Below are 20,303 nucleotides of genomic sequence, written 5' to 3' on the forward strand. Positions count from 1 at the left end.
TCCTCCTGACTCATATTTCTCAATGTGGTAGCAACTGCTGACTTTGCCTATTTTTTCTGCTCCCTTGAAAAGGAGCCAGGTTTGCCTTAAGTAATTCACCTGCTCAAATAGCAGCATGAACCTCATTATCTGCTCTTTTCTCCATGGTCCAGCTCTTCAGAAGTGGTCAGCCTAATTTTCTTTCACTCCTTTAATATGCTTCAGTAGCAGCTAGCCTAGGTTTGATATTCAGATATTGTTGACCAAGAGAAAATCTTGAGTCACTGTATGTGATTTTTTTGAAACACTTTGTTTTCTTATAGGGTGTTACTGTTACCAGCTGTTGCAAAAGTGAGTTAGAGTACTATATAGCTGAGACATTACAGCCACTACAGCAAGCCACAGGATATTATCAGTAATCATTGTTCAGGACAGAAGTGAGGTGCCTCTGTTATGTTATAACCTGGGCTGACTGGTCAGAATTTCACATTCTACATCATTGGAGATGCTGCTTGGTAGCCCATGGGTGCTTTATGGTGAGAGGTGAGATGAGTCGATGGGCCAGGGAAACCTTGTGAAGATGTAATGATCTGCCAGGGTGTTTGAAATAGTCGCTAAGGCCTTCTGAAGGCAGAAGAGATAGGATATGTAGTCTAACAAATACATAGATTTTGCAGGAATATGTTCTCATGGCATCAAGTTGTAAGGCTTGAAACCTGAGAGACTTGTTTTTTATTTGTTTTGGACGCTGCTTTTAGTAAAATGGTGGACTTAACAGGGGAAGAAATATCTTTTTCACTGTTTGCTTTTCCATGGTGCTTTTCTTCTCCCTCTTCTCACATTCAGCATCCACAACCGCTCAGCTGTCCTGAGCTCACACATTGTGGTTTCACTGCCATTTTTGTTCCTTCTGTTCCCTGATTGCTCCCCTCCCTTTCAGCTGCATGGCCAGGGCAGTGCACTTGTGCATAATCATTGCCTAAGCCTTGACTCGTGGCTGGGTTCAAAGGTCATATAAAAGAGGAGGAAAATACTAAAAGCAATACAGAAACAGTGACTGGAAAAGCTTGAGAGTATGGTTCTGCCACTGTAAGAAATTAAATAGAAGGCATCGTGGTTAAAACATTTGTTTTTTTCTTTTATCAGTTCAGGCAGTATGCTGGACTGAAGTGAGTTGCTTAGCTGTTCTTTATGTGCCTGTAGTCATATTACAGACATATTGGTCCTTGCAATTAGTGCATGAAAAATACCTGTAAAAATATTTTTATAATAAAGTGGTGTGCAGTTAATGGAGGCCAGGAAGTCTGGAGAAATAACTACAATAACTTCCATATCAGCTTATAGCTCATGGTTTAAAAGGTCTAATGAAGATCCAAATGAATCTTAGCTTTTATTTTTCTAATATTTAATTAATTTAATCAGGTGTTTCTTTAGACAGAATAGCTAATCAGTACTCAAGGATTTACAGTTTTGCACTGATGGTGGGAACTGATGTTAGTCCCAAGTCAGACATATTCACTGGCAAAACTGTTTATTTACCATGAATATGTACATCATCTTATTTTTCTGAACACGGCAGGAGCAAGGAGCAGGCAGTTTCTGTGCATGCAGTTCTCAAGCCGTCTGTTCCCTTATATCCCATGGACACATAAGGCTTTATATTTCTCTTCCTTTTCAGTCTCACTGTCACTCAGGCTTCTTGATTCTTTATGTCCTCGCACTTTAAATAGCATAAATTGAGCCTGTTTAGAAATTTAAATCCATAAAATGTGAGAGAGGATTGATTATGTTAGGGCAGATCACCTTCCCAATGCAGTTTACCACCTTGCCATGTGAATGCTGCGCTAGCACTAAGATGACAGTATACATGTGGGAATGAATGACAGGGGACTGGAAAAATCATAGTAGGGCTTACATTGGCACACAGTGCCTGTGGATCCATGCTGACACAGAGAATGGTTTCACAATTGAGCTTTAGCCATGCACCACCCTGGGTAGTGGGAGATCCATTTTCCCTGTTCCTGCTTCTGGATGTGTGCTCCTGACACCTCCTTGAGCCTGTGCTAGCACTTGTTGAATTTCATGGTGAACTAAAACCACTCACTAAAATGGCAGCATACTACTATGGCAAAAGAAAAGTTAATTTTCCCTGCTAGCTTAGTGGTTTGAATCCGTTTACCATGTGATCAGTTGCACAGCTTAGAGTGAAACAAGAAGTAGAATTGAGCTGAGAGGAAAGAGATACTCCCTTCTTTTGGTGTTGGTGAGCACTTAATTCAGCTCAGCTGCATTCACAAAACCATATTCACATTCAGTATTGGGGCTTCCTGAACTAGTTTAAGCAGCCCCCACATCTGCCATCATTTACCTACTTACCCCTGTTCCTGCATTGCCCTCTGTGCTTTGTCTAAATTGCAAGGGCAGCAGATCAGCTTGGCAAACAAACGAGGTTGAAAACAAAACACCACCTTTTTCCTCAGTGTGCAGCCTGTTGGCAGACATGCGCAGAGGAGCAGTAAGTGTCCGTGTACGGCAGATTTGGGGGCTAATTAACCTGGCACTGTTGCCAGGCTGTGAAACTGCTGTGCCTTGTGCAGTTCACCAAGTAGTGTGCTAGCAGCAGTTTGTGAATGCTGTAGACTGTAGGTTAGCTTCAGCTAAGGTTTTGCTATGTATCTCTCATTGTTTTAAGGGCAGCTGATTCTGCTGTTTCTAGATACCATAGTCTTCATTGTATATTTAGCTTGGACATGGGTCTTCGGATTTAGGTATTAGTCAAAGAAAGGCTTGACTGCCATCATTGTTGCAGTCTGCTTGAAACTGTGTAGTTTCTGAGCATTGTTAATAATACATTAAGCATTGCCCTCCAGGCCACTGTATCTGCATTTATTCTTAGTCATTTCTTTCTGCCACAGCAAAAGCTCCAGCGTATCTCCAAATCTGCTTGAAAACCCTGTTCCCCCCTCTGAGCTCTGTTCAGGGCAACATGTACCTTTTCAAAACTCATTTACAGAGACCTTCACAGCCCCTTGTTGCTCCCATTCAGTCCCTTGTGTTGAGATGCTTTGTTCTAGAACAGCTCATTTGCTTTCTAGTCACTGTTACAAAAGGGTAGGTGTCTTTCAGGAAGGCTTTGGAGAGTGAAACTGAGCCGAACGTACCACCCTTACCTTGAGCCTTGGCATTCTGAAGGAAGAGCAGCCTAGTACTGTGGTCAGTACCTATCATGTTTGATTTTTATATTGCACTGGCAACTAGCTTTCTTAAATAAGGTGTAAGTCACACTGATGTACTGCACAATAGAAGACCTGATGAAAAAAGATGCATGTCCAAGAGAAAAATGAAATTTCCAGGTTTTGTGTAAACAACAAAAATAATCAGTTTCAGCTGAAGAAGATGGAAATCAGAATAATCTGAAAGATTAGATGGGCCCAGGCAGGGAGAGCAGGCTGTTGAAGCAAATACATTTTTGAAAGTAAACAATAAAGAGAAATGAATTTCAGTGAGTGGATTTCATTGTATGTAAAAGAGTAATCAAAAACAGTGGAATAACTAAGCTGACCTTTACTTGCAGTTGCACAAATTGTCCAATGCAAATTCTAAATTGAAGTAATACAGAATATGTTCTCCTGTGCTCATGATCTAGACAGTACTGGTCTTGGTACATCATAACAGACAAGGAAAATCAAATTCCAGTGAGGTAGAGGTTTTGAACCTCTTAAGGTATTTTTGTCCCCCTTATCCTGGCTTGATACTGGAAAACTGTCTTCATCAATGAAATAAGTATTTGAGCACTACCAATATGCTTTCTGCTGTGTAGTGGGTATGCACCTTTATATTGAAAATGTTAGTTCCACATAATCTCCATGTGTCCCCTACTGGTACACTGCAAAAAATATTTGTTAAATGTATAATGAGAGATCTGTAGATTTTTGAGTTACCGCTCTCGTGAAGATGGAAGTATGGGAACTGCAGGAATGTTAATGTTAGACCAGTAAGTTGCAGAAAGAGCTAAGTATGCAAATTCATTTGGTCTCAGCCTGGAAAGTAGCGCTGAAAGGCATTTCAGAATTATCTTATTAAGTGCAACTTCTTTTCCTGCTTCCTGAGTTTTGCAAGAGGATAGAGGCATAGAGTGTAAATGGACTTGTCCAATCAAATTTTCCAATGGTAAATCTGTGCTGCTCTATAAGCAACAGCAACAAATGGGAGTGCCATTGCAAATAAAGCACCAATGGCTGCCAGTGTTTTTATTTCTGGATCCCATAGTTCTGCCCTAAGTATGGTTAGAAAACTTGTGTTCCACCCACTGGCGTCACTGATGGGAGGTGCATAAGGGTAGGAATCTTGTTTATGGACAGGGGACCAGTGTAGACGTGTTTGCTGCATCAAAACTTTTTTCCATGGATCTTTGTGACTGTATGAGTGCCTTTCTGTGTAAGTACAGGTTGTGTGCCTGTGCTTATACGTGCGTGTGGATGCACATTGGTTAAATGTAAGTGTACATTTCTAGTGAGCATTTGCACAAAGCAAAGTCATTAGCTAGTGTTAAGATGGAGCTTGGGGTGTTTATGATTCATATTATACAACGTGATTGTTGGCTAATGGCCCTAAAGTCTATTGTCCTGTGATGCCGTCATGTCCGTTCATATGCATTTTTCCTATCTGTGTGTATCTGAGTGTGAAATAAGCTAGAACTGTTCCTCTGATGGTGATACCTGTGTATTTGGAACTGTGTGTATGCGTTATAGCCAAGGTAGGGTGAGTTAGTGTGATTACTTTCAGAGTGTACCTGAAAAGCTTGGTATTACTACTGTATATTGCTCCTTTGATTGGATTCATGTTGTAGCCACACCCCAAAAATAGGTGAATTTGCTAACATTAAGAATCAAAGGAAATAAAAAGTGAAATAGACTTTTTTGGTATCTTAAAGTGCAGATATATTCAATTTTCCCCTTTCTGCTGCCTATGTTGTGCAACTGATAAAGCATAATTTCACCCCTTAATTTTAAGGATGAGAACAAACTCTGTTTAATGTTTCATCCATTAACAACTTCCATAAAACCATATTAGTGTTAATAAGAATGTCACATTTTATTATTAACATTTGCCATTGTGGTTAATTGCCTTGAACCCATAGCTGAAAATAAACACTTACAGGATGAAAGTAACAATGCCTGTAAAATGTTTTAGATTATACTGTTTGTGAAGCTGTTAAATCTCAAATTTTTGGCAATGTTTATAAGAAACAGTGGCTAAATGTACATGCCTTGCCTTTCTGTCAGTCATCACTATTCACCACACTGATTTTTACGATTCAGAAATAATAGTCCAGGTCCTCTGTTGATATAAATCAATGCAGCACTGCAGAGCCTATTCCTATCTTATGACTGCAGTCCTCAGTAATCTGTAATGCAGAACAGCTGAAACTCTACATCAGGGATGTGTTTTGGGAGGCCTGCAGCTGATCTGCAGTCCTGGCTCAACTGGCATACACTGGCAATGTAGCCCTGTCTGAGCGGGGTTGTACACCTGACAAATGCACTTACACAATCAGAAGGTTTTGTAGGTGCATGGTTGCACATGCTAAGGTATTATGCTAGTGATAGCTGAAATTGCAACTGGAAAGGTGCACGCTTGCACAGGCTCTGGGTTTTCAACTACAAATGCAGAAGACTTCCAGATGTTGTGATTCAGATTAGTTATAGACCTGGCAGTGCTAACGAGTCAGTACCAGAGACCCCTAATGACAGAACTGGTCTTTTTTTTTGCTTGTCTTTGTGGAGCACAAGTTGTGGGCAGGGGCTGTAGTGACAGACATTTTGTACACATGCTGCTGATCTGTTCATTTGTTATGGACAGATAGAAGACAAAGATTCTGCCATCTAAGTGTGTTAACTAGAAGTGTATTAGCTATTCTTTAAATACTGTTAAGTTAATGACTATGATTTTTTGTGCATATCCCTACCCAATTGCTTGTGAAGCACTGTAGAACAACCTCAGTCTTAACTTCTCTCTGGTCATGCAGTCTACCATTCATAGGATTTGATAGTGGTTATCCTGTGTCGTTCTCTAGGCCTTGAAGTCCCAGTGCTGCTTTTTCACACAACCTCTGATCATAAGGGGTAGAAATGTCCATATTCAGCTCACTTGTTGCTTCATAAATCATCCTTCCTCCCAATAAATTTCATTAATATTCTTTGCGTCTGTGCAGAAGCCACAGGTTGGAGACCCACTTGCTTGTAATTGAACATGGCAGGGGATGTAAAAAGATTAGCACGAATGCTACTGGAATGCAACAGCAATGACAAGCTATGTGGTAAGATTCACAGATTCCTTTAAGTAATAAGCTTTCACATGCTGAGCAGGAAGGCCTGCTTTCCTAAAAAGTGAGCCAGCCCTTTCCCCTCCTCCCCCTGCATTCCAGCCCACACAGAAGGATTTGACTGAGCTCTCCCTGCATTGTGTCCCCGGGTAGAAACTTCTAAGGGGATGCAGCCTTTGTGGTGGGATTCATCTCACATAATTTTAGCCATTCTAGAGTATTTCTGCTTTGAATGAGACTTAATATAGTCTTTAAAGATTACCTGCAGCTTCCCTAAAGACCAGTCTTTTATTTCATTACTTTCTTTCATCTTTGGGAACTGAAATGTGGTCTTGCCCTATGCAAAAATAGCACCACCTCCAAATCTGGGGACCTAAGAGAGTTAGTTGGCTGCAACATCCTTGTTAATTGCAATGTCTTCTAGTCAAATCCAAACCAGGTGACCACACCCTGTTTTCTTTAAAATGTACCCTATAATTTTAATGGAAGGAGCTGAACCTGTAATTGCATTTGTATTTGTGATGGCACAGTAATATCCAGCCCTTCGCATCTCCCTCCTATCCCTCTGCCAGGGCTTGCTCTGTTTCACTGGTGGATGACACACATGGCTACAGTGTGTCATATACAGCCTTTGTATTAAGGCATCTAAATGAGTGACCTTAGGTGTGGAGTCCCAGTGGTTTCATGCAGTTTAGAATCTCAGCACCTTTGAAAAATAGGGTGGCAGCATGAACAGTATTCAGTTGCTATTCCAAGGAGTAGAGGATAGATACGCATGCTTTTGGGATTGAAAGTTACTGAAATTGGTTATTACTACTTTGTTATACAGAGCCAATGTGCATCAGGCAGTGCTGCTTATTCCTTGGCTTCCCATTTGCTTTTTCTGCTGATAGTTGTGCGTGAATATCAGACTGAAGTGATTGTTGTCCCAGCTCTCCTTGTGGGATTTTTTGTCATCATGCTAACTGTGATCCTTTGGCTCCACTGTCGAGGCTTGCGAGCAAAGCGGGAGCAACTGTCATCACCTGGAGACCGAGGTAAAAAAAAAACATGTTTCAACCAGAGAAGAGGGTGTTGGTTTCAGTGGCCAGAAGTCAATCCTATTTCCCCATTGCTTGAGCTGTCAGGCAATAGCATTTATGGAGAGCCTGACTGGTTTTCAGCAATCTAGTGAATATTAGAAAAACTGGGAACCCTGATTTACCCCACTTGCAGTAGTAATTGTGGAATCTGTGGTATAGATAGATCTGAGAAAACCTGAAGTAACATCCCATATAGGCTGATTAATGTACTGTGGTGACATCACTAGAAAGCTGCAAAGTGTGTTTATGTAACAGCCTTCTTGATGTTACTGCAAGGAGAGTTTCTCTGGAGTAATTATGAATGACAGTCATTTTGATGTAGGCCATGCCTAATTAATCTGTTTTCTATACTGTCATTTAAGAAATTTAATTTCAAGCTGCTGCCTCCCACTTCCTATGGGGACAACAAGAAATAGAACAGGGACTGGTAGGGGGGTAGGGAGAGGTTTGTCAATACTGCAAACATATTTTGCAGTGTGGAAATGAAAATCCAGTTCTGAACTGATTTTGGGATTGTAGAGGAAAAAGCGTCTTCAGCTTATATATAAACTGAAGGGAGATAATTAAGAACAAAGATGGGGCCTTTGTGGGAACATCCTGTGCATGTCAGTTTCATAACTGGTAGCTGGTGATAAAAGAAAATGGTCATTGCTTCAGCACATGGGAATTATGTACAAGTGCATGTTATCTAGAAAGTTTACATAGTTAAATACAGTACAGATATCCAGACTCAGTCTGCCTTTTCATTGAGTGGGAGATAAATTCCTTTACCTTTTCAAATAAGATACAATAACAGTTCCTTACTTTGTTCTGATTTCCAAAACAGTATGGAGCAAAAATCAAAGAGGGTAGAAGGACAGACATTGCTACCTACTACAAGAGTTCATCTGTCTGCTTTTATGCATCATGTGTATTTGTTTTTGTCAGTGAATGACAAGAATCAGCAGGAATCCAGCTTAACAGAGAACCTATATATCCAACTGAGTGAGACATCTGTGGAAAGCCTGCTAAATTCTGCATCCCTGACTCTGAAAGAACTGGAGATACCGCGAGAGAAACTCTTACCAGGCACCTTGCAGCTGATAAAGAATGGCCGCTATGGAAGCATCTACAGAGCACAGTTGGAAACTGGGAACCCCGGGGAGTCTAAGACTGTAGTATTGAAAGCCTTACAAGGTAAGGCACATGGCCAGGATCCAGTTTGGTACAGATCTCTGTGTCAAAGACATGATGCTGGGCAGAACTTTGCAGTCATGACTGGGCAAGAACAAGCTGTGTTAAGTATCGTGTTAGCTAGTCAGAGTGGTGTTTTGGTGGGAGTGTCTTGGTAGCACTAAAGATTGCCTTTCATGTTGATTTTAAAAGCTACTCACCCTGTTCCTTGCTGCTGCCATTTGGTTTTTTTCTGTTTGTTTTTTGGTTTGGTTTTTTTTTTGGTGGGTTTTTTTTTGTTCTTTCAGACCTGGCTAGTTCCCAGGAAGTAAAGGATTTCCTGGGAAGGATTAAATTCCATCAAAATCTTGGCCATCATGAGAACCTGGTTGATCTGGTTGGATGCTGTGTAGACCAGCTCCCACTTTATGTGATCATGGAAGATGTGTCTCTTGGTGACCTGTTGACATTTCTATGGACATGTCGGAAGGTGAGTCAAAAGAAGTGATGATAGAATATCTTAAATTCCTTAGGTACATGTCTGTCCATAAGTCACAGATGATTCTTTTAATCTCTCTATGCATCTACCTATATCAGTCTAAACTATTTCCATCCCCCAAAGAAGTTCCACACAAATCTAAACTGGAATAGAATTAGTGGATATCTTGACTGATATGATATAGTTTGGAGAGGTTGACATACTTTTGTAAAGTGAAGTCCTACTTTGCAGACCATTGGAATGAGAATTGATAAAGCTACCTGAATTTCTAAAAAGTTTTAAATAATGTCCCACTCCAGATGCTTTTAAGAAAACAGAGCAGTTATGACACCAGGGAGAAGGTCAATGACTGACAACTAATTGATTAAAAGATGGGAAACAGCATAAAAGTGGAAGGTTGGTACTTGAATGGAGGGAGGTCACCCACGGGGTTCTGCTGGTATATATGCTAGGACGTGGTGCTATTCATTGCATGTATCAATAACCTAGAAAATGGGATGGCAGTGAGGTGATGAAGATTGCCAATGATACCAGCCAGTAAAGGCAAGTACTGGCCTTGAGGAATTGCAGAAGGATTTTCCAAGATTGAGAGACTGGCCAATCAAAAGAACAGATGAAATTCAGTATAGTTAAAAATGAAACGATGCTCATGTAGAAAAGCTATCCTAGCTTCACATGTGTAATGATGGCCTCATAGCTGCCCATTGCTGATGAGGACTGAAATCATTGGACCGATTGTACAAAAATATACAGTCTGATGAAAATGTTAACTCAAGCCAAAAAAGAAAACAAATATTAGCCATTATTAAGAAAGGCATAGAAACAAAACTCTGCCATGTCACTATATAAATCCATCATTCTCCTACATCTGTAACACTAAGTTCAGAGAGATTGTTCGTTTTCTTGTTCAGCAGAAGGTCAAGGTGGTAGCAAATAAAGCTAGTAAGTGCCATGTTCAAAACAAATGGAGGTGGTTCTTCATGAAGTGGGGAGTTGACTAAGGGAATTCCTTGCCATTGACTGCTATGGATTTTGAAACTTTACATGGGTTCAAGACAAGAGTGAATACGTCCATTGAACATAACCTTTCAAAGGTTACTGAACATGTTGAAACTGTAATAATCTCAGGAAGTCCTTAAGTTGAAAATGGTTGGGGGCTGGAAAACTACACAGGAAAAGCATTGTGTGCTTACCTTTTTCTCATCGGGGTGGCACCTAGTGTCACTGTTACAGGCAGAGTAGTAAGGGAGGTGGACTGCTAGTCTCATACCAGATAACCATTTATATGTTATAAATGTGCTTTTCTATTCATGGTTCTAATGTATGATGGATCTTCCATTCATCTGTGTGGATTGTGATTCTGCCCATTCTGTCTTACCTATTTATTTCTTCTCCACCCTTCAGTTTACCCACCATTTTTCTCTAGTGTACTTGTCTTACCCAGCGCACCATCCATCTATCCACATCACCCATCCATGTACCCTTATATTTCAATTTATGACCAGTTGTGAAATTAGCTGGTGGAGCGTAAGATTAGACAGTACTCATTTTATTAGATTAGAAGGAAATGTTCCCCAGTACCCTACAGCTAAGGCATTTGTTTGATCCAAGGACTGCTCTTTTGTTTCTAGGATGTCATGACAATGGATGGCATCCCCTATGACCTCACTGAGAGGCAAGTATATGAAATTGGAAAGCAAGTTGCAGCAGCTCTGGTAAGTCTGCTCATATTCACTGCATTTTTCCTTTCTTGCTTGATTGCAACACAAGTCTACATGGTGGCCTAAGTCTTCTTGGACTATGCATGGAGGATGTGCTTTGTTAAAACTGAGCCAAATACGCTTGCATTATTTTGGTGACCATACACCTCTATTCCACAGCGTGAAGACAGGCGTAAACTAAATGAAAATTTATGTCAATTAAAATTCCTTTTAAAATTATGGTCTCTTTCTTTTCCAAATTTCCAGGCTTACCTTGAACAGAAGAAGTTGTTCCATGGTGACATTGCTGCCAGGAATGTCCTCCTTCATCACAACTTCACTGCTAAGCTCTGTGGTTTGGGTCTGGCCTATGAAACTCACACATATGGTGTCAACTCAGTCACACAGATTGTGCCAGTCAAGTGGCAGGCTCCAGAGCAGCTCCTGAAGAAAACCCCCAGCATCAAGGCAGACATGTATGATTTAATTTTTGGACCAGAAGTTCATCTGTCTGTCAGGCCTGTCTCTTTCACTCCTTTCTGTATCATGCCATGTCCTGAAGTTCACAGTAGGGCATATCTATTCTCAGCATAATGCTCCACTTTATAGCTCATACCTTCTCTTCTCTCTTCTGCAGGTCATGCCTAGTCATTTATCTGTATTTAAGCTAGCAACCTAGAAAGGAAACTTAACATTGCTTTGTTTTCTTTCCTTGCAGATGGTCTTTTGGAATTCTGCTATATGAAATGATTACATTAGGTAAGAAGATTTAATGATAATAAAAAAAATATGTAAGGAAGCAGCAAATTAACAAGACCCCAAAATCTCAAATTTCAGAATGTAAAGTTGGACCAATTAAATTAGCATCCTGTTTTTTCCAACATGCAAAGTCTTGACAATTCCTTTTAGACTTTCTGTCCGTGTGAATTGTGGTAGGAAAAAAATGGATTTTGGTAGGGAAGGCATGCTTATAAAGAAGCTGCTAGCTGCAACCATTACCTTAATTCCTTTTGCCCTTCCAGGTGCTCCACCATATCCTGAGGTGCCACCTTCTGATATCTTATCGCACCTGCAGAGAAAGAACATTATGAAGCAGCCCTCAAGCTGCCAGCAAGCCATGTAAGCCACTCGCTTTATGGACAATTGAACTTGAGATCTGCAGGGCTAAATGGAAGTGAGACATACAACACTAGATTTTAAAGAAGATCTCTGAGTCTAGGCTATATAGAACAGTAACCTGTTAGCCAAGGAGACTTGTTCTCACATGTCTGCCACATCTCCTTACTGGATTCTGCTGCCTGAAACCTTGATTGCCAAAACCGCTCTTTCCTGCTTTTGAAAATTGCTCTTGTTTCTGTTTCCATGTCTGCCCTTGCATTTTGTTGCTCCACTGCTTCCCTGCAAGGTGCAGGACTGTTCTGGAGTAAACTTTCTCCTCTAAGTTGTGGGATTCTCCCTGAAGTGAACAAAGCATCCACAGGGAAGATCTAAGGCATTGTATTTCCTCTTGTGAAGACATAATTTCTTTTAATATTCAGAGGCTTTTTCTTCCCTAAGGAATCTCAGTTGCTGTTTCAAAAGCTAACACCAATCTTTTTCCCTTTCCCATACTTACAGTTGACATCCTCACAAACAACTGCAAGCCTTTGTCCCCACACATTATTATGTGGTTGCAAATTTCAAAGGGTCATTGAAAGAACTTTATATGAAGCAGAAAAAGAGGTCTCGACATTTTAAATATGAGATGACTTGACGGTAGTAAAAATTTGTCTTGGTGCTTTTCATTCCCAGCACCTCCTTACTTCTCCATCTTACAGGTATGGCATCATGAAGTCCTGCTGGCAGTGGAATGCAGCTAACCGGCCTTCTCCAGCAGACCTAATCCAGTCCCTCCAAAGAGCTATGAAGACCAGCAATGACCATGCAGTACTGCAGGTGCCTGAGCTAGTGGTGCCTGAACTCTATGCTAGTGTTGCTGGTGTTCACGTGCACAGTCTAGTGAGTGAATACACTATACTCTGAAGGACCCTTTCACAGAATGGTAAAGGAAAAGTCTTTTGAGCTTGCCCTTTCTAGACACTTTGCAAGCTCAGAATGAGGTGTGTGTGTTGGGAGGGATCCCTTTGTTTTTCAAACATATTATGTATATCAGATCTCTCCTCCATGCCTGAAACAACAAACTATTATCATTATTATTATTTAATCAACCTGTTGATATCACTGCCAATGTTGATTTGGGAGCAAAGTGGGTTTAGGAAGCTGTAGAAAATGTAACGAGAAACTTCAGTTAAAGGAATGTATTGGGTTTGCATAGAAGGTTTTGGTAGTGGGGGGCTACAGGGGTGGCTTCTGTGACATGCCAGAAGCTTCCCCCATGTCCAGTAAAGCCACTGCCAGCCAGCTCCAAGATAGACCTGCCACTGACCAAGGCTGAGGCCATCAGCAATGGTCATAGCACCTCTGTGATAACATTTTAAAAAGGGTAAAAAATACTGTGCAATAGCAGCTGGAAGAGAAGAGTGAGAATATGTGAGAAGAAACAACTCTACAGACACCTAGGTCAGTGAAGAAGGAGGGGGAGGAGGTGCTCCAGGTGCCAGAGCAGAGATTCTCCTGCAGCCTGTGGTGAAGACCATGATGAGGCAGGCTGTCCCCCTGCAGCCCATCAAGGTCCATGTTAGAGCAGATAGCCACCTGCAGCCCATGGAGGACCCCACACCAGAGCAGGTGGATGTGCGTGAAGGAGGCTGTGACCCTGTGGAGAACCTGCACTGGAGCAGGATTGCTGGCAGTACTAGTGACTCCACGGGGGGCCCACAATGGAGTAGTGTGTTCCTGAAGGACTGCACCATGTGGAAAGGACCCACGCTGGGGCAGTGTGTGAAGAACAGTAGCCCATGGGAAGGACTCATGTTGGAGGAGTTCATGGAGAACTGTCTCCTGTGAGAGGGACCCCACGCTGGAGCTGGGGAAGAGCGTGAGGAGGAAGGAGCAGCAGAGACAACATGTGATGACCACAATCCCCAGTGACAGTGCCTTAAATATTTTTCTTTAATTATTTTGGCACTTTAAGCAATAAAGATGCTTATAAAAAAAGGTATAAATGCACATTAAAGGAGTATTTTTAGTGTTCTGTGTGAAGAGTGGATTCAATGTTCACTCAATGTCCCTCCAGTTAGCATGACCCTTGTGTATGTTTAAATTCGGAGGGCATGCTGACCTGCAAAAGGCTAATTGCAGTCAGTTATATTCATTAGGTTTCAGTCTTTCATGTAGTTGAATCCCTGATGATTTCAGAACAAATTGCAGGCCTTCAGCATTGTACAATGCCAAAATTAGGTGTGTTAGCCATGTAGAATGCAAGGCTAAAAATCAGTGTCATGAAAAAAGCTAAATGATGGCTCTTCTAAAGGGGAATATTTACCCTGAAGGAAGTCTTCCAACATCACTTTAGTTATTAAACATACATAGCTGTACAAAGGAGCTTAGATTCTGGTTTCCATCAAAATTTATTGCTCTTCTTCCAAAGACAGTGTTATGAAGTTTTCTCTTTTAAATGCAAAATAATGTAAATGGAATGGTTGTTTTTCCTCTGTCACTTAGGCTTTGTAAGAAACTATGTTTCCATCCAGAAATAAAAGTAATGTCAGTTCATACAGGACATATATCACCACTATATACCAGAACATTGCAAACTCCATCAAAGAGCGCTCAGCTTTCTGAATTTTCTAGTGGTGTTGAGTAATCACCACCTTAATGTCTATAATTACTGTTGGTGTAAATCTAGCTTGAAGAACTGAAACATATTCTTTTCAGAATGCTAAAGCAGGTATGTATAATAACATCCTCTTCTCTCTCCCTCATCTGAAAACAGGTTCAAAGCTACCTGGTAAATTTAGGTCAAATCTATAGTTACCGGTTGGCTGATGTTATTGTTTTGGTGAATAAACTATTCATTTAAAAAAAATTCGCTTGTTTCACACCTCCCACTAAGAATGAGACATTCTCAAAGGTCTTACCAGTGAAAAGTGGGTGTGTTTTAGGAATGTAATACAATCAAGCACCCATAGTGCTGTGGCAGACCTGATGAATAATGCACAGTGGTTCATAGGGAGCTTTGTTAAATTGAGAGGTAAATGTGACAAATGCATCACTGTTCTCAAAGCTCCCTATCTTGTTACATCACAGAAAGCAATGTTCTGTTTTACACAAACTTTGTTTCTGTTATCAAAGCTCTGATCAAGGGAATCTGTGGGACTTCAGGATACCGGGCACCTCACAGCCTCTAACAAAAGATCTGCTATATAAGAAGGTCCAAATTTAATTTCCTTTCAATAAAGTGGCTTGATTCTCAATGTGAGCATTCTTATTTTGGTTTGACTGCCTTTTCCCCAGGTTAGCTTATAGAGGTTTGGAAGTGACTGAATCTAAATCAGATTAAGTTTTATAGTGGCATAAAAGGAATTATGCATGTGGAGTTATGCTCGTTTAACTTCACTTCATGCTAATTAAAGTAGTCTATATAGAAATATTTTCCACATGGCAGCCTTGTTCATGCACAGGTCTAAATTTTTAGGTTCAGTGTAGACTCATGCATTAATTCCTTCACAGTGAAACCACTGATGGCTTTATGAAAATTTTTCGTAGTTGTTTTGTGGAGAAGTGTGGATTTTCAGTGAAAGACTTTGTTTTATTTGTTTAATTGTAATATCTTGTTCCCATGAAAATGTTGACTCTTTATTATTATGTTGAAATTTTCTCCAAGACGGCAGGGCCATCTGCATAATTCTATCAGTCCCCCGATTAGTGTGAAGCAGAGGAGCCACAACTCCTTCAGAACTGGCAGAATGGATTTTGCACCTGGACTTTCCCTCTCTGATTTGCGATACCCCTGTCTGACAATTTGCCATCATTGAGAGCATGAGTTTACTGTTTCTTTGAAACAAGCTTTTTACTTTCCATATGGTGGTGCCCTAGGCTTGGGGTATAAGTCTGGAAGCTTTTTTAGAACATGAGAGAACACTTCCTTCATCTGGAACAAACGCAGAGAACCAACACAGCTGTTGCATTGCTGTCTCCTTTATATTTGAAGCCAGGGCTCAAGCCCTTACCATGATAATACAATTATAAATTAAAAATGGTGTAAAATAATTTTTGAAGAAACGAAGTGGGTAAACCCATTCTATTTAGTGTTTTAGCAGGACAGTAAGAAGTAGCTGAACTCTGTATTACCTGAATTAGAATTCATCTGCATTTACCATCCAATATGCCACTGTGTTACCCTGAAGACCATCTCCCACCTCTTGACACCTCCTCTACAGAGATACTGCACGTGTACACTGCACAGTGGGAGGCAACACAGACCCTCCAACTTAGTACTGAAAGTTGGAGCAGTGATACCATGACAGCGAGACCCTGTGCCTTAGCAGGTCAGGTCTCCTGAGAGTAGCGAGTGCTGGGGTCAGCAATGGCTGTCTTGCCTCGCCACTGCTCATTTGAGTTTGCCCAGCCTTGCTTCTGACAGGACAAGGAAGGAGCAGTTTAGCAGCACAGCACGGGAATCATATGTGTCTGAGCCTTTATTTGATTAGCGTTGAATGCGCCTACTTATATAGGATTGGAGGCTGGAAAAGAGTGAATTGCTCCACTGTCCTCAAGTGTAGATGTATCATGTCTTTCATTACAGATAAAGGTTTATCTCTGCTACCTGCCTTTTGCAGCCATTTGGTCATGTTTTCAGCTGTCCTAAGGATGAGGCAATTCTGTCCAGTGCAGGCAGAGAGGAAAAAAAAAGGTTGTGGTCCAAAAAGTGACAACAGACAGGATGCACAGATACTAAATATTCATGGTGCGGTTTGGCTTCACCATATCTGGAATTTCCCAAAACCACAGATAAGCCATTAAGAGTCTTTTGAACTCTCTAGGCCTCCATAAATCATCTTCTTGCTACAGTGGGTGTGTAGCTTGCTCTTCTGTGGTCACAGAATTGCATTTTGGTGAGGGCTGTGGTTTAGTCATGAGGATGTGAGAGCGCATCTGTTTATGCTGCCTCCTACAGCTTGTGGTTTTATTTATAGCAGGTACTGCACCATCAAGAAGTAGCAATAATTCACAAGCATAGCCCCCCAAAAATCTCTCCAAGACACATGAAAGTACTAATTTTTCACATTAGTCAGTCTTATATTTATAGAATGCTTTAACGGGTCTTTCTACATACAACAAAAGGAAGAGGTGGCCTGGGGTTTTCCTCTTGTCCTGTTTTTAAACAGCCCCCACTGTCATTCACTTCTGCAAGAGGCATTTTACTTCTGTAGCTTTGTGTTTTACATTAGAGGTGTTGCTCTTCTGTTCCCATGTCAGCATAGCTTTTCACAAAGCATGTTATAGCTGTAGCTCAGAAGTTGCAAGCTCATTCACCTTGCAAGCTTAGTTACAGTTTTCTACCAGTACTTTAGGTCTAGTTTACTTCCCCCTGCTGCCATCACACTGCATATTTTGCTCTTTATTTGTCTTTGCTGGAGCAGCCTTTGCTGTCAGAGCTGCTCTGAGGTGGCATCCTAATGACAAGGATCAGTCATGCTTCACTGCAGCAGTCGCTCTTGCTAAGGCAGGGGAAGTTTTTCAGATGTCAGCCCAAACGGATGTCAGAAAAATCCTTGAAACAGGGTTACAAGTGCCTTTACTTCACACAGGTTCATAAAGGGTGCCAGCATGGTTTCTGATATAAGAAACAGGCAGCAACTTGACAAAACTCAGCCCTGTCCCACAGACTGCAGTGTTTGCCTGTGTTTCCCTATAGTTACTGCCATTTGGTTGTACGGCAGGACTGACTTGTCATACCACATCTACCCCCTGGCAGTCTACCTTAAAATTAAGAATGAATGCTGTGATGCTAGAGGAAGACTTGACTGTACATCTTTTTTGTTTAGATGCAACTGCAAATATGAATACATTTAAAACAACTCCATACATAGTTGATTCATATATTTCAGGTAACAGTAGGAGCTGTACTGTCTTCTAATACACTTTGAGCTTTCAGATGAAGCCTGTCACATTTGAACTTCTGTAAGAATTAAGACATTCCTGTTCCTCTTTCTGGGTTATCCCACACACATACTGATTCGGTGCAGCCTTTTCTAGCCAACCCTTTGGGCCATTGGTAGGATTCTACTCTGTATAAAACTGATAACTCATATACAAAAATTTAAATTGTTTGTTTGGTGATGTTCATGCAAATGTTTGTCTTTTGTGGTTTAGAGCTTGCTATCCAGTAATTTTTTTCCAAATGTTTATGAACGCTGTCTTAATTTTCGTATTGTAAACTGTTTTGGATTATAAAATTTTTACCTCAAATTCCACCTCTTGTAGAAGGGATTGTTCCTGCTTGGCCACTGGAGCCCAGAGCAGTGCATCTGAGGACAATTTTACCCTTAGAAGCTTATTTTCATTCCTCTTTTTCTGACAGTTCTCCCCTGCAGAACTCAATCCCAAGAATGTCATATGAGTATGTAGCACACTAGCTTGAGCTGCCATCACTGACTTCTAGCAACAGTGGCTTGAATATCATATCAAAACCATTCTTGGTTTAATATCACACACAAAAATATAGTAACTCTTATTTTGTATGGCATGAGCAATCCTGCAGAGCGTAATAGAGTTATTCAATACCCAGCAAAATAGCTGGATTTCATATAGCTTGTCAGTAATCCAAGGACTTTTGAATGTAGCTCATGTACAAAACATACCAGGAAAGCAAAGATGACCAGGAAACATGCTGGTCATCTTCACTCCAAATGGCAGTAACTATAGGGAAACACAGGCAAACACTGCAGTCTGTGGGACAGGGCTGAGTTTTGTCAAGTTGCTGCCTGTTTCTTATATCAGAAACCATGCTGGCACCCTTTATGAACCTGTGTGAAGTAAAGGCACTTGTAACCCTGTTTCAAGGATTTTTCTGACATCCGTTTGGGCTGACATCTGAAAAACTTCCCCTGCCTTAGCAAGAGCGACTGCTGCAGTAAAGTCCATGACTGAACTTATGCATGTTAAAATAATTACATATTTTTGGAGTTTGTTCCAAAAAGACAGGAAGACAGCAGGCTTGGAGGCCTTATCCTCTGGAGAGGTAGTTAAAATAGACTAAACACATATAGGCAGAGTTGTACAGAAAAGCTTTAAGATGTTTGCAGGGTAGTTTAAACTAATATTTTTTAAATACTGTGTGGAGCCAAACTGTGTGCTTGCAAGCCTCATTCTGTGTGGCAGTACTTTTTCTGTTCAAAGGTTATAAAAGCTGCTAGATACAGCTAATGGCTATAGAGAAAGAGCTGACTTGAGCCAATGTAGGTGCCTTTAGCCAGGTGAAACCAGGAGACAAGATCACAGTCTTTTCTTTAAGGTGTGCATACAACATGAAAGATGTGGGTGGCTATGGGTGACTTTTCAAATCTGTAATGACAATGCAGTCTGGAGTCTGACTGAGGATAGGTATCAGGTAAAAAAGAACACGTGGAAAACACTGACATTAAATCATTTGGGACTGACAACAAATACCTATTTTTTCAGGCCAAGTGATACACTGGAGTTAGAGAATGCTCTCTGAATGCCTGTCATGTCTTATCCGCCTTTGCTGCTCCTGTTAGAAGTGTTTATAATCTCGTGTGTATGATTGCAAATCACTCTCGATTTGTGATGGTCCAAGGTTGGAATGGCATCTGACCTAGCCTTTTTTTGCTGTAGGTGATGGGATACACTTCAGTTATGAAGAACTTGTTCAGAAAATCGTTACTGAAATCCTGATGTGCTGTGTTGCTGCTTTTATAGCCTCTTCAAAACTGAGTTTGGTGGTTGTTGGTTTGCGAGCTGTAAGCTCCTTGCCATGTGGTTGAGCTATAGGTGAGCAGCCAGCAAGCAGCAGATGAAGAAATGCAGTGTGGAAAGCACAGCCATGGTGTTTTCTTCTGCATGCTTCTGTATGTTCAGAGTGAATCTCACATGGATGCAACTGGCATGAGAAATACTGTCTTATATCAGATAAAGCAACAAGGTCTGGAAGTGTTGGATCTTAGTAAGGATGACACGTATCTGTAGATCCTGCATCCCATATAGTGTCCTTTAAAGCTGAAGCAAAAATTGCTGGACTCCAGCTGTCCCAAGAGTCTTACAACTCACAGATCTTCCTTCTTACTTCCCTCTTGGGTTTGATAAATGTTTCTTACCCAGCACTGGTTTTTTTTTTTTCCTGTTCCTGTTGGTTTAAAGTTTACCCTGGACTTGTTTCTGAGCTCTTAAGACTGCATGAGCTTGCAGATCATGAAGTGTGAGTGGGGAGGCTAAGGCTTCACTGGCAAGTGAGTGGCTGGGTAAGTACTATTTAAACTGAAAACTCTTCTCCCCTGCTGCTGTTTTATGTAGCAGTGCTGGATGCTTTTTTGATGTGTCCTGTGTTAGAGGTTTCTTTCTGTGTATTGAAAATGCCTCTATCATGGTATTTACAGCTGCTATCTTGTCAGACACGGAAGCGTGCGTGGGAAGTGCCCCAGCCTCTTGTCTCCAGGTTCTCAGTG

The 20,303-nt window shown here is 41.0% G+C and overlaps 1 protein-coding gene across 7 annotated transcripts in view; it reads left to right on the plus strand.

Annotated features, from left to right (window-relative positions):
• The window catches only part of STYK1 (serine/threonine/tyrosine kinase 1), a 22,582-nt gene extending 7,490 nt beyond the window's left edge, over positions 1-15,092 (plus strand). For 3 of the 7 annotated variants that reach the window (XM_064462608.1, XM_064462598.1, XM_064462587.1), the window contains 9 exons: positions 6,194-6,298; positions 7,134-7,341; positions 8,314-8,562; positions 8,847-9,028; positions 10,669-10,752; positions 11,005-11,213; positions 11,456-11,496; positions 11,760-11,856; positions 12,555-15,092. In XM_064462608.1, the coding sequence (XP_064318678.1) occupies positions 6,284-6,298; positions 7,134-7,341; positions 8,314-8,562; positions 8,847-9,028; positions 10,669-10,752; positions 11,005-11,213; positions 11,456-11,496; positions 11,760-11,856; positions 12,555-12,759 (1,290 nt within the window). In that variant the 5' untranslated portion in view covers positions 6,194-6,283 and the 3' untranslated portion in view covers positions 12,760-15,092. Of the gene's footprint in view, positions 1-3,094; positions 3,193-6,193; positions 6,299-7,133; positions 7,342-8,313; positions 8,563-8,846; positions 9,029-10,668; positions 10,753-11,004; positions 11,214-11,455; positions 11,497-11,759; positions 11,857-12,554 lie in introns of all 7 variants that reach the window. The other 4 variants (XM_064462617.1, XM_064462637.1, XM_064462627.1 and 1 more) reach the window with 2 other exon arrangements.
• Positions 15,093-20,303: the final 5,211 nt, after the last annotated feature.

This window comes from Phalacrocorax carbo, chromosome 1 (assembly GCF_963921805.1).
Source record: "Phalacrocorax carbo chromosome 1, bPhaCar2.1, whole genome shotgun sequence".
Lineage (NCBI taxonomy): Eukaryota > Metazoa > Chordata > Aves > Suliformes > Phalacrocoracidae > Phalacrocorax > Phalacrocorax carbo.